This window comes from Haemaphysalis longicornis, unplaced genomic scaffold (genome assembly GCF_048455015.1).
Source record: "Haemaphysalis longicornis isolate Haplotype H1 unplaced genomic scaffold, Haemaphysalis longicornis Haplotype H1 scaffold_88, whole genome shotgun sequence".
NCBI lineage: Eukaryota > Metazoa > Arthropoda > Arachnida > Ixodida > Ixodidae > Haemaphysalis > Haemaphysalis longicornis.
Window position 1 is genome coordinate 513056 of NW_027526456.1, and position 13219 is coordinate 526274.

The 13219-nt window shown below is 48.5% G+C and overlaps 2 protein-coding genes across 4 annotated transcripts in view; one reads left to right on the forward strand and one right to left on the reverse strand.

Annotated features, from left to right (window-relative positions):
- The window catches only part of LOC144150983 (uncharacterized), a 34060-nt gene extending 26566 nt beyond the window's left edge, over positions 1-7494 (reverse strand). Inside the window, exons 1-2 of one of the 3 annotated variants that reach the window (XM_077682286.1) lie at positions 7358-7494; positions 2729-2950 (exon numbers count right to left, since the gene is read on the reverse strand). In XM_077682286.1, coding sequence (XP_077538412.1) covers positions 2729-2894 — 166 coding nt within the window. In that variant the 5' untranslated portion in view covers positions 2895-2950; positions 7358-7494. Of the gene's footprint in view, positions 1-2728; positions 2951-7181 lie in introns of all 3 variants that reach the window. The other 2 variants (XM_077682284.1, XM_077682285.1) reach the window with 2 other exon arrangements.
- Positions 7495-8092: 598 nt separating this feature from the next.
- Positions 8093-12778, forward strand: LOC144150980 (SAP30-binding protein). The gene has a single exon (XM_077682281.1). It carries the CDS (start codon positions 8262-8264, stop codon positions 9150-9152), a length of 891 nt encoding a protein of 296 aa, XP_077538407.1. The 5' UTR covers positions 8093-8261; the 3' UTR covers positions 9153-12778.
- The last annotated feature ends 441 nt before the right edge of the window (positions 12779-13219 follow it).

Genomic DNA, 13219 nt, shown 5'->3' on the forward strand with positions numbered 1-13219 from the left:
CTCTTCTATGTCTGAACCTGTCCACATGCTTTTGGTGTTTCTTTTGTTTTGAGTGCGCGCGGAGTTTGAGTGATGAACTAAATATTCCACTTTCAACGAGCCCACCCGACAACAAACGTTTATTGCTCCAAAAACGCCCTACCAGCCTGAGCGCTTGCTTGCAAGCAGGCCACCATGCCTGCTTTTTTGTAGACCCGTCCATGTTGCGGGGAAAAGGACGAAACTCCCCGGCCTGTGACATATCGAAGGCCGCCGAACAAAACGCCGCATGCCACCCCCCTCTCCGGGAGAGAGCGCGCAGCTTTCATCGCGTTGTCCGCGGTTGAGTTGAGAGGGAACGTTTATGTGCGATTTTTCATCGCGCGTAGTTTCGGTGATAGTGAACGGATTTTCATAATTCTTGCGGGAGGAGATTGCTGGGACAATAGACTTTACCCCAAAATACATTCCGAGTAGTCGACGGTAAGTGTTGCAGGGTCCCTTTAACATGAATAAAGTGGAGATTCGCTTGCTCTGCCTTTTGTGTCATAAAGTTCACTCCACTGTCTTCACGCTTACGAACGCGGTCCGAATGAGCAAATCAGGCGTTGTGCACTGTTCCAGAACAGTGGCGAATCTGAACAATGACGCAAGCTCGGCTGTAGTGGGTGGTTGGGAACTTTGTCACGGCCACTAGTAGGACGGGTCCGCTGCCTCGGCATCGGTGATATGTCCGCCGCAGCCTGCACATCGTCATCCGCACTTATAAAGTCGTATGCCGTTGTGTCTCATTCATAATGGAATGCTGACAGCTCTCTAAATTGACTGTTAAGGCACTCAGTTCCGCTGTCTTCAGTACCTGAACGCTCTGGATCGGGAGGGCCGTGGTGCCTTCATCTTTACGTCAGGTTTTATGCGCAGCATCGCTCTCAAAAATGCTGCGCTCTCGGACTGCTTCCCATCCTCTTTTATTGCCTTTCGCACCCAATCACTCCCCGCATTCTCCCTGCCATGTGGCTGCCCTTTCTTCATGCTAGTTTGCGAGCAGCAGGTGCTGAAGGCTATCCAAGCCATAGAGTTTCATACCAATATATACTAGAGGGAAATCTGTCGCTGCAGTCGCGGGCCGCCGTGGGCGGTGGGCATTGCTGCTAGCGACGTTCCTCGCCTGCTTGGCTTAGCTAGCCATACGGCTTCTTTTTTGTCTCGAAGCCAAAATTAACAAAAAAAAGTAACATTTTTTTTTTGTTCATTGTACATTAAGCTTCTAAAAAACTACTGACATTTGGAGGTTCAATTTTATAATAACAAAACGAGTTTTATGAACCATGTACGGTAATATTGTTGCTTTTTTGCAGCCATAGCCAACGTTTCAGCCTGTTCATGAGCCATGGCGAGGACGAGTGGAACGTACCTGCCGGGTACATGACGGCACGGTCGCTGAAGCGCGGCTCCCCTAGACAGTGGCACCAGTTTTCCCTCTAGTATATATTAGTATGAAACTCTATGATTCAAGCGATGCAACGCTGCCTCCTCTTCACCGAGTGTGGCAGCGCCCACGAGAAATCATCACCGTCGCACCCACCCATCAGCAGATGCGCACTTGCAGGGGCACTGGCTGCTCAGCGTTCGATATATCGAATTCGCCATGATCGGGAGTTTGATACACGCGTACAGCGCGCTATACTCTTGCATGGGATTTCCAGGGGGATGTTCGATATAGACAATTATTCGATGCATCCGTGTTCAACTGTATAATTAAATTACATAATTAAAAATAAAAAAAACATAGCTACAGAATTTTTTAAAAATACCCCTGTACTTGTACCTATGTAGTGCAAAGAAGGGGGGGGCGAGCATGTGTGCGGACAAAAGAAAAGCCCCTAGACGTAAACCGAATAAATGTGAGGCATAAAGCTTTGAATAAGAGCCAGTTCACGTAAACCACAGAGTAAAAAACATGGCAGGAGGGGAAACAACACCTTCGGGGGCAGTCAGATGACGTCACCAGCACTTTGCCCAGGTTGAGCCAGCAGCACCTTTTGCAGGAGAAGAAACTAAAATGGCTGCTGCGAGTGACATTTTCACTGTGCTGCCCCCGAATTATTTGCACCCACTATCATTTCGGCCATCAGGTGCTGCTGCCCCCTCCCAAGGCGCCGCAGCAACAAAGATCTGCAGTCCACGTTGATTTTCATGGACATTATCTGGTTGCTTGCCTACGCCTGCTGCAATAGACCATTTTGCCTTTTATTTATGCCTCTTGGTCCGTGATGTAAACATAGCGAAGCCTAGATAACATGCACGGTTCTCCACAGAAGTTTTTGAGGGGTGGATGTTTTGGGAATAAAGGGGAGGAAAAGGGGGTGCAAGATCACAAAAATTGAACAACTGTGGTCAAATACTGGGTATTGTGGTGCTGCGGCATGGTGACGAGTGGAAGCTCTCGAACAAAATAAGAAAGCATCGACTCTGACATGAGCACGCAGCTGACAATCTTTGAGATTTCATAGTCGCTTCTTCAGACTCCCATTCACACAACCAGATGGCAGGAGGTGCAGCCCGCTGCTGCCACTGGCGCTGCTCTCACACAGTGGCCGTTTTTAGTTCCTCGGGAGCGCACTAATTGAAAGCAGTGGGTGGCACCCTGCAAACACGCCTTGCATCTTCTTGCCAGAAAAGCACGATGAGATGAGAAGAACATTCTCTCTGTCAAACAGCACATGAGAAGCAGAGAGGGGGGACTCACGGACGAAGTGCAGGGTGAAGTCGTTGATGTTGTATATGGTGAGCACCTGCTTGTGGCTCTCCTGCTGGTCGAGGTAGAACTCGAGCTCCGAGGGGCACACGATGACGGGCAGCCGGTCTCGCTGCTTGTCCTGCTGCTTTTGCTGCCGCCCCCCGCGCAGCTCCATCAGGGGGCCCAGCAGGGAAGCCTCCTCACCCCCGGCCCTCGCCCTCTGGAACTCACCTGCGGGGGGAGAGACACGCCAGTTGAGGAACTCCACTACAGAATTTGGGCGGCACAGGTACCCCTACTTCACTAAGGCTGAGCGGAAAGCGTGTTGCTGCGGTACCCGGGGGACAAGAACTGGACTTTGATAAACATTTACCTCATCATCATCACCCCCGTCTATGCCCACTGCAGGGCAAAGGTCTCTCCCATAGATAGCCACTTATCCCGGTCCTGTGCTAACTGCGACCAATTTACCCCTGCAAACTTCTTGATCTCATCTGCCAATCTAACTTTCTGCTGCCCCCTGCCACACGTGCCTTCTCTAGGGATCCACTCTGTTACCCTTAATGACCAACGGTTATCTTGCCTTCGCATTACATGCCCTGCCAATTTCTTCTCCTTAATTTCTACTAATATGTCCTCAACACACATTTGTTCCCTGACCCACTCCGCTCTCTTGTTTTCCCTTAATGTTGCACCTATCATTTTCTGTTCCATCACTCGCCGAGTCATCCTAATTTACCTAATTAAACATTTACCTAATAGCTCCAAATTGTGCTCGGCGAAGTAGAGAGGGAAAAATGCTAGAAGTGCGAGGAAAAGTGGCGAGGAGGCAAGGAGCGGGTTTCGGAGAGTGTGCCTCAAGGAAAAACACCTCCCGTGGTCAGAATCAAACCTCGGGTCCTCGCGTTATGAAACTGCCGTCTATCTAATTGCGTTATCATCGCATTCAGGAAGCACATTATTTCCTTCGGGTTCGTAGCACGGGCGTTGACTTCAGACTTGCAGACTTTGATTTCACTCAGTTTGCATGGAGATAACACCACTTTTCACCCTTCTTTCTCTTAATAAAGGGGCAGACCTAACAAAAGCCAAGTTAAAGCCAGTGACGACCACCAGCTCCGCTGTTTCCCTAGTCTTCCCATCTCAATTGCGAAAGTGGCGAAACGCTTTGTTGTTGAGCGATTTTTGTGTAAAAATGTTCTAAATCAATCTTCGTACCCATTTTTATATAAATAACAGTAGTGTGGTGTGTTTTAGATTGCTTTAGGTGCACTCTGCAGCCTGTCACCAGGTTTAATGGATGCCCTGTGCCGTGCAGGAAGTGTCGCTTCTTTACATTTGATGAAATAAAATCGCTCCGGGGACGCTCGATTCAAACATCACCCTTGGAAGAGGCAAGAATGCGACACCTTTCGAAGCACAGGCCTCCACCCTGGCAGACCCACCTGACCACCACTGACTTGACCTCCAGCGGACCTTCTCGCGTTTCTCCATGAAGCAAGAGTTAACATATATTTGTAATGTAGGCATTATGACATAAGGCATCTATCAGGGGAAAAGAAAAAAAAAATAGCCAAGGGTTTTTTGCTTGTTTGATAGTGTGTGCATCAGTGCAACCCCACAAGAGCTGCCTCTATCCCCACAACTCTCCTCAGAGAACACCTCTGCACACTATTGGTCTGTCACATTTGCATGCTGTTTTTTTTTTTCTTTTTTCAAGTTGTTGCACAAACAATCATTCATCCTCATGATGTAGTAACCAAAGCTGACTCAATCTTTCCATTCTGTATAAGTGTCCTTTCTTGTGTCCCCATTTGTCGCACGTTTTCCCATGTCGAACTCATTTCACCAACTAGCCCAAATTTTTACGTTGAATTTTCCTTCGGGCTTTCACGCCAATGTCAATGCGTTTACAATCGTTTGGATGCACTCGTTCCAAAGCCAATCTCTCTGACATAATTCTGTATCTGTTCTTTGGCTTGTCAGTTGCACATGACATGGAAGGCTTTGTTGCTGTCATGTGGCCTAGCCCTTGCAGCTTGAGTTTGCTGCTAAAATTCCCTTAATTTCTGACGTTCTGCTCAAGTTATGGCTAATGACCTCTTTCGCTAAGCCTCCCCTTTGCACCGACTGGCAGTCATTTGTAATGTGGGTTGTTTAAACTGCAGGCTTTGATTCTGTGCTCTCTCTTGACACTCAACAGAGGATGTTTTTCACCTGCGCACTGTAAGCACTAGCCATCCTTTTGTCATTACCACTACGTTAAAAAGGAGAGGAAACAGCACTGAACCTTGAGGGATACCAACCGTCACCTCAGAGCTAGCTGCTTTGCCGCTGAGTCATCTGCAAAGCTCTGTCATCAGTTGACTGCATGTTTTTCAATTCAGTCAAACATACTTGTAGAATACTCCTCCAAATCTCCCCCTAAGATTTCTCAAGATCAATTAAGGATACATATAATTGCACTTGAAAAGAGCACACCACTGATCTAGTTGGTGCAGAGCACAATTATAGCACAATGAAGAAGCTGTTTCTTGTTAACAAAAAAATGACTCTGAAAAGTCAGGCAGCAAAACAATGCTGCTAAAACCGGGAAAAAAAAAAAAAAAAAAAATCTGGCATGACCAAGTTTACTGACTGCAGGTCAAATTTAGTTTACCAGTTCCTGTTTTTATCTTTCATGGAGTTGTAAACAGTACAGAAAGGCCAACTTTCCAATGAAAAGCCGTGTAAGCTGAATAGGAACGGCTGATGGCGTAGCACCACCACCAACTAAATAGGTACAGACAGCTAAGAAGGCATTTGTCGGACCATTACATGGCTTGCGAGTGCGAATGCAAGCTTGAATAAACACCGTTTCTTAAGGCTGTGAGACAAAAATGCGAAACACTGGAAGGATTTTCATCCTTAAAAGTCAGATGAAGTAGGACCAGCACACACCTGCCTTTGCTTAGCGACAAGGAGAGAGAAAGAATATGATTTTCCTTTCTTGCTGAGGCAACATCATTCCAAGGGGGCCAGTGGATTTCCTCATTGGCAAGTCTTCCAGGAGTAATGCAGGCCTGGCGTGGTGCCAACGGTCTGCCGGACAAATTCTAGCAGTGTTAGCTCCTGCGACAAGGAGCTGGGAGTTTGGAATGGTTATCTATAAACAGCACCGCTTTGGCCTCGTGCATGCATTGTGCCCTTGTAGATAAGTGGACCTCTTCTTTGTGTGTATGACTGATGGTGGTTGCATCTGTGATAAACTTCTTGAAATAGGCTGGGGCTCTGCTCAAAATAAACAGTCCATCGCAATCAATTCAGGTCTCCGGTTCTTGTTGCGTCACTTGCACAGAGACTGCCGAGTTAAAAGGGTGATTGTGTTTTAAGAACATCACCAACCAGTAGTGGACCTTTTCAGCATGAATCCAAGCTGGCCAGCCAGTGCTTACTTCTGGTTTGAAATCTGTCCCAGAATCTCATATATATCTTCCTACTGTATGATACGCGATATAAAAGGAAGTCACGATTACCTAACCACTTTGTCACGAATGAACGATGCCAGCAAATTTGCAGCTGAGAATAAGCTTTGAAAAGACTTTTCTAATGCCAGAGTCCGTTAACGTCTACAACGATTGAACCATACAAAAATGGCCTGTGTGATATTGCACTGGACTTGCCAACACCTGCTAAAGGGTAGTGCTCTGCAGAATACCTTCTCTCGCTAGCTCTCTAGATAGAGACACTCTACCTCTACCTTCTTTCATATCCACGTTTTTCAAAACCTCCGTTCATGTGAATGACAGTGATGTTTTCCTCCTCCAAACAAAAATAAAACTGCGATGAAAACGGCGAAAAGCGACGCAATTATAACCGCACCCTAAATCAAGCAGTAAGTGCGCTTTACAAACACAGAAGCGCCCCGAAACACCTGCAACGACCTCGGTGTTCCTTTGTTGTGTGCGTACAATGACCACCGACCCTTGAATCATCGGAGATTTCCTCAGCTATTGCGAAAGTGTGCGCGAGCACCGAATCGACGGCGACTTGAGTGCTAAGGACGCATTAGCTCGAATCGGCAATATCGGTAAGCTAACGTTCCTTTCTTGAATCCCGAAGCAGGGTAGGTAAAGCGTGGCACACTTTCGCTCAACAAGAAAAGCGCTTAAACAGCAAAAAAAAAAAAAAAAAGACACTGCGCGAAACAGGCATTGCAGGCTTGTTTTTTTTTTTTTTTTTTTCATATCGCATCGATGAAACTCGCACCATTTGAAGCGTGCGGCGTAATGAGGTTTTCAAGTGTCATCGAAACACCCGAGTACGAACAAAGAAAACACGTATCCGACCGAGACAAAGGGTTCCTAGTGACAGACTCCCCAAGACAGGGGTCAGCCCCAAGGCGTTTTGCACGCTTCGCGACGCGATCTAGTCGCCGAAAGGGACCAGCTGGTGTTATTTTGTGGCAACAGCTGCGCCTCACCGGACTCCTTCACCACGGTGTCCCAGATGGTAACGCGTTGGGCCATGTTGATCGCCGAGGCCGCGGCGGCGGCCGCCAGCTGACCACCCAGGGACGAACACTGCGCGAGCTCCGACCATAGATCCGACGCGCGTGCGACTCTCGCTCGGGCTCCAGAGGGAGTTCGCCTCACTCACCATGGATGGCGGCGCGCAATGCGGAAGGCCGTACAACGTCCGCGCCGTCGTCGAGGCAGGTCTAGGCAGCGCGAAAATTTCGCGCGTCACGCCAGCACGCCACGGGCGAAACAGCTGACATGAAATCCCTGACATGCACACGGGGGAAAAAAGTGTACACAAAAAACACAACGCCCGGAGGTCACGTGATACCGTGACGACGGCTAGAGCGATGGTAAAACAAAGGACCGAAGCGACAAAAGAGCAAGACAAAGTGCGGGCACTTGCGCATGCGCGCTTTCTTTTTCATTCTCTTCTAGCGCTGTCCGAAATGAACTATTATAATTATAATAAACAGCTACTTTAATTAACAGTTTTCATAAAATTTACCTACCTGTGAGAACTCTAAGCCTGTGAGAGCGAGAAAAGATGCCTAGCAGGGAGGAAAAAAATCGCATCTTCCCAACAAAGTGTGCCGTAAACTAGTTCTTTTAACTAGTAAGTGGTGACATGTTATTTTTGGACAACTACGTGTGGACCACCTACTGTTGGTAGTTAGTAGTAGCTCTATGATTGGTACCAAAAAGTGCATTTCCCAGTATTTTTAAAGAAATAAATTACAGTTTAGGCAACTTTTTATTGCCTGATTTAAAAAAATATCTAACTTGAATAAGTTCTAATAGATATTTAAGAGAAAAAAAAACAGGCGTCGTCTGCTTGCACTTTAAGCGCAGCCGATACTAGCCGTAAGCGTAGCCAAGCCAGTGGCAACAGTCGTGAATTTTTGTCGCATGTTGCTACGACTGCTACTAATTTAGCCCCAAAAGAGTAATTCCTCCCTAATATCGGGAATGACTCGTTACGTACGTACCTCGGCGTTACATTTCTAAGGCTGTTCCGTCGTGTAGTGTCCACTCTTTTCGCCATGAACAACGAGGCGCCTTCAAAGGCCACGGCGTTGGCATCGCTGACCGAGACGTACACCGACTCGGAAGGTGAGCAAGACTCGGACTCAGAGAACATCGACATGGCTCCACTGTCCGTGGAAGCGGTCGCAGAGCGCAAGGAGCCGAGTATCGAGAGCACGCCGAACTCCCAGAGCGGAGTGCCCCTGGTCTCGTATCGCGGCGAAGACGAGGACGAGGACATGGTGATCGGCGCGACCGACGAGGAGGAAACCGACCTGCTGATGGGGGGTCCTGCGGGCGGTGAGTCGGGGCGCGTGCTCTACGTTCGACCGGAGTCCCCGGTCTCCTTCCACCGCTGCCTGCAGAGCCTCGGGCCGAACGGCGTCTTCCTGCCGCCCGAGCCTCCGGGCCGCTGCGCGCCGGCGCTGCAGGAGAAGATCGCGCGGCTGTACGAGCGCAAGCTTCGCGACGGCCGCGACATGAACGCGTCCATCCAGATGCGCAAGGACTTCCGCAACCCGAGCATCTACGAGAAGCTGATCGCGTACTGCGGAATCGACGAGCTCGGCACCAACTACCCGCCCGAGACGTACGACCCGCACAGCTGGGGGCCCGACTCGTACTACGAGGAGCTGTCGCGGCGCCAGAAGGAAGAGATGGACAAGCGCGAACGCGAGAAGAAGACCAAGGTCGAGTTCATCACGGGCACGGCCAAGAAGCCCGAGACGCGAAAGAGCAAGTGGGATGTGGGCGGCTCGCAGCCCGTGCTGGGCGTCGCCAGGCCCGTCGTCGCCACCACCGCCGCCGCTGCGGCAGTCCTGGCCCCCGCGGTCGCGTCCAGGCCTACAGTCATATCGGCCTTCGGAACGCTGCCCAAGAAACCCACCACCACCGTCGCCAAGCCCTGAAAGGCGACGTTCGGCCTGTTTTTTTTTTTTTTTTTTAAATCAGCTCTTTGAATCACCTGTTATGTGACTGCTAAGAGCTTGAACTTACACGTTACCAGTGGCTTTGTCGAGTTAAGTTTTTGACGCCCGTGTTGTGGGCTCACGACGACGGAAGAAAGGTCTCGGTCAGACGGGACGACGCAGTTCACCACCTGGCGACATCACCATTTTGTTCACCAAGCAACCCCTACTTGTATTGTGTGCATACTTGCTTGGCTGCCTTGTTCAGCTTCAGTTCTTGTGTAAAGCGGGTGGTGAACAGCTCTTGTCGAATGGTCCCGTGGCTGATTTTAACGTGATTGTGCGGGTGCTTTAGTGCCTCTCGGCTGGATGAGCGCACAATGCGTGATGTGCTGCTGAAAAGAAGTGGAAAGCCAAGCATGGGAGTGGAACGGCTGGCCAGCTCTTGGATCGCGCCTCTCCTGTGCCATGACTCATCTTCACATCATCGTAAAAAGAGCGACCAAGTATCCTTCCTTGTTTCGTTGTAAACCATTTCGCGTACAGGGTAGGAAAGTGTTAAATGTTCCCTTGCCAAAAGGTCGGAGTTGTTGATTACTTAGGCACATGGGACTACTGCTCATATTTGTGTAATTTTGTTTTTCCCATAGGCTTACTGACCTATGAGTAGGCCTACTTTGTAAAATATGTAACTGAACTTGCACCGAAGACAAACAAAGGAAATGAACAAGTTGTTTTCAGAGAGCTTGTTCATGCTCTGTGCAGTGGTGCATTGCGAGATCGTAAAGGAAAGCATTTATTTGACCATGTGTGTCATCACAAGGCAATGCTATAAGTTAAATACGATCCGGTGTAAGGCTGCTCAACTTACACACGATCAGCTCAATTATCAAGGCCGTGACCTATGTGTGTATGCTTCAGTTTTTGGTTTTAGTTCGCCATACTTGGCTTGCGTGAAACGACCAATGTTTCAGCAGTGTGTGACAAGCGCATAAATGGGAAATACCTAATTGGCCGACTGCGAATGGCTTGTTGGATGTCAAGGCAGTTGGTGCCGGCCGAAAGATTGATGGCCGACACGTAAGGTGCAAGATGTGACTCAGACGTTGCAGCATTGAAAGCGTGAACGAAATTTCTGACTGCGTAGTATTCACGCTTTAGACAGAAGAGTGAGGTGGAGCCCTCTTCTCGCACCGACTTTTGTCTTAACCCACTCTGTTCCGAGCCACAAACTTTAAACCCATTTTTTTTATTTTTCTGATTGTTCTTTTGTGTATTGATGAAATGAACAAAAGTTGCAACCATGTGCTGTGTAAATAGTCTCTGTATAGCGTGCAACCAGTCGCCATTCTTGTGTGTGGTGTGATGTGGATCAATCTGCAGATGCTACTCAGGTTTGCGTCTGTCAAACACCCTGCTATCTTTACTAGTGGGGTTCACAGCCATACCATCTTGGATGGGCCACAGGCATTAATGTCATCCCTTCTTCAAGCTACAGGACTCTGTACGGACTTTGTGGTGGCAATACGAGATTTGCACCACGTGGCCTACAGCTCGACTGTGTCAGGAGACATCCACATCATAACATTGCTCTCTCTGGCCGTCGTGGATTTGGCGAGATATTCTCCTTACTGACATTGCGCGGATAGTGCCTGCCACCCTGCAGTTATTCCACTGCTGCTGCCGTTGCGTATAACAGCCCTTTGTCCAATCGCTTCTCTCCTGCTCTGAGCTATTGGGTACACCACGCTACCATGCCCGGTCACATGACGCCTGCCCAGCTCCTGCCAAAGCAGCTGACGCTAATCACCTTGATGTGCTTTTCATCGGAAGAAGCGAGGTCCTCATACCTTCAGTGCACAGTTCGTATTGGAAAGATGTTCCTGGATGTCTCGGTCCAGGAATAAGGCCTAGAAGAGAAATGGCGGGGCAGTGACTGATCGGGTGCTGACACCTCGAAGTATGCACTGCCACGAGACAAGACAAGCATGGTTGCTTCTCAAAGAAAAGAAAATTGAAAAGGGAAAAAAAGTAACGTGCCCTCGGAAGTTGATGTTTGGCATGAACATATGCGAACGTGCTGAAATAGGTGTCCTGCATTAAAAGGCGGCACTAGAAAAAGATTAGTGTACCTGGTGCCGTTTCAAGTCTGACACATTCACTGGACCAGCAACTTTACCTGTGTTGCAGTTGCACAGAACGTATATTGGAGACGAGGGCTTTTCAGTTATAGTAATTGGGCCTCTCTTTTAGGGACTAGCGACGTGACAAACCTTGGGGCATTGCTCAGTGGGTGGGTGCAATGGAAGACCACGTTGCCAGCCGGGAACGGGAGGGACATCACAGCGGCCCTGATTGTACTGATTGAGACAAGCAACAGCTTGATGCTCCTGAGCAATACCCTCAGCGTCTCACCATGAAGCAACATATTTGAAACCGCTTCCAGTCCTGTCAAGAAAAACTGACATCTCTCGATTCTAATTCAGAGCAGCCAGCATGAACCCGGTTGATTTTTCAACACTGGCTTCAGCGGCGAGTGTGATCCCGAGCAACTCTGCTTCCCACTCATTGTGCTGCTTTGTGTAAACTGTTAGCATTGAGTCAAAGTTGCGATCCACATGCTGTTGTGTTTTCCTTAGTGCTAAGGGTGGTGGTATGCTTGTGCTGCATTCCTACAAGACTTGTCCTCAAACAACATGCTCGTGAAAAAAGTGGTGTTATCAGTGATGCGCTGCGCAGGGAAGCCGCACTGACAGTGTGTAGCGGGAACAATTCAACCCTCTCCGTGAAGTTATTGGTCACGACAGTTGCCATGCAAGCTGCCGGTGTAGGAACCCATAATGTTGGAAGTAACCACTTGCAACATTACGGGGTTTTTGCTCTCAACAGACTGCATTAGCCAAGACGCGGTTGCATGAACTGACACACGGAACAGCTCTCGGCATACCTCGGCACATCCGGTCTCGTTCCTGGCTAAGTAAGCTGGACATAACTTACCGTAAGTCTTGCTGCCTGAGCTGTGTCCAACCAGTGCAAGTTACAGTCTTCGTTCGTGTGGTGCGGTGTGCAGAATGGTAAACCAACTTCATGACCTGCCCATGGAAAGTGCTGCAGCAAGAAAGTGCCCTCTTGAGGCACATGCGAGTCAAACTCACCACTGTTTCCGAAGTGAGCAACACGTTATGGTATGAGGTGCCCAATCATTTTATGCGGAAACTTGTTGGAAAGTTGTGATTGGAAGTCCTGAATACTTGAAATTTATTGATGCTCTAGGTAAATAGCAGCCAGATAAGGAATTTCCCCACTAATCACTTCAGTGAAGGTTTGATCTGCGGTCCCGGGCACTATTCTTCCAAATGTGGTAAGAAGTTAAAATGTCCCCATCCGAAATTTGGTCTTTAACGTCGAAACTGTCTGGTTTGTCTGAATTCGCCTTTGTTACAGCAGTACTTGTTGTGTTGCTTCAGCCAGTGGAACCAAATTTGAATCGCAGCGCTGGTAATGCTTGCAAAAAATTTTGGCGCAGCTTCGCGAAAAGTTGTACATTTGCTTCTACTGTTTGTACTCTTTCCAGCACTCCCCTTGTAATTTTCGTTTTGAGTGGAATAAAATTCACTTCAGCAGCATGGTTGTCTGTGTTCTCTTCATGAATGGAACCAGCAGAAGACATGGAGACGTAGAGAAGAAGCATGTAGGACAGCCGCTGGTGTAACGTTGAATTTTATTAGGCAGAAAGGAAATATGTAGGCATAAGGAAACCACAACACAAACAAACGATAAAGCAAAAAATGCAAAAAACACTGTGCGGAGATGTACCTTCCCTCCTGCCATCCCAGTTATTCCACTGGAGCTGCAAAAAAGCACCAAATGAACAATTTCTCCAGCAAAAGTCACCCTGCCAGTTCTCAACCGACCGAGCAGAACTGACTTCACCAGTAGGCTCACTTGCTGCAAAAAAAAAAAAAAAAGGAAGATGCAAAAATTATGGAGTACACCTGGTAGACTTCCCCGTTCTACCTACAATGTGAACTGACTGCAGCGTGCACTGTTTTCAGTGTGAACCGCGT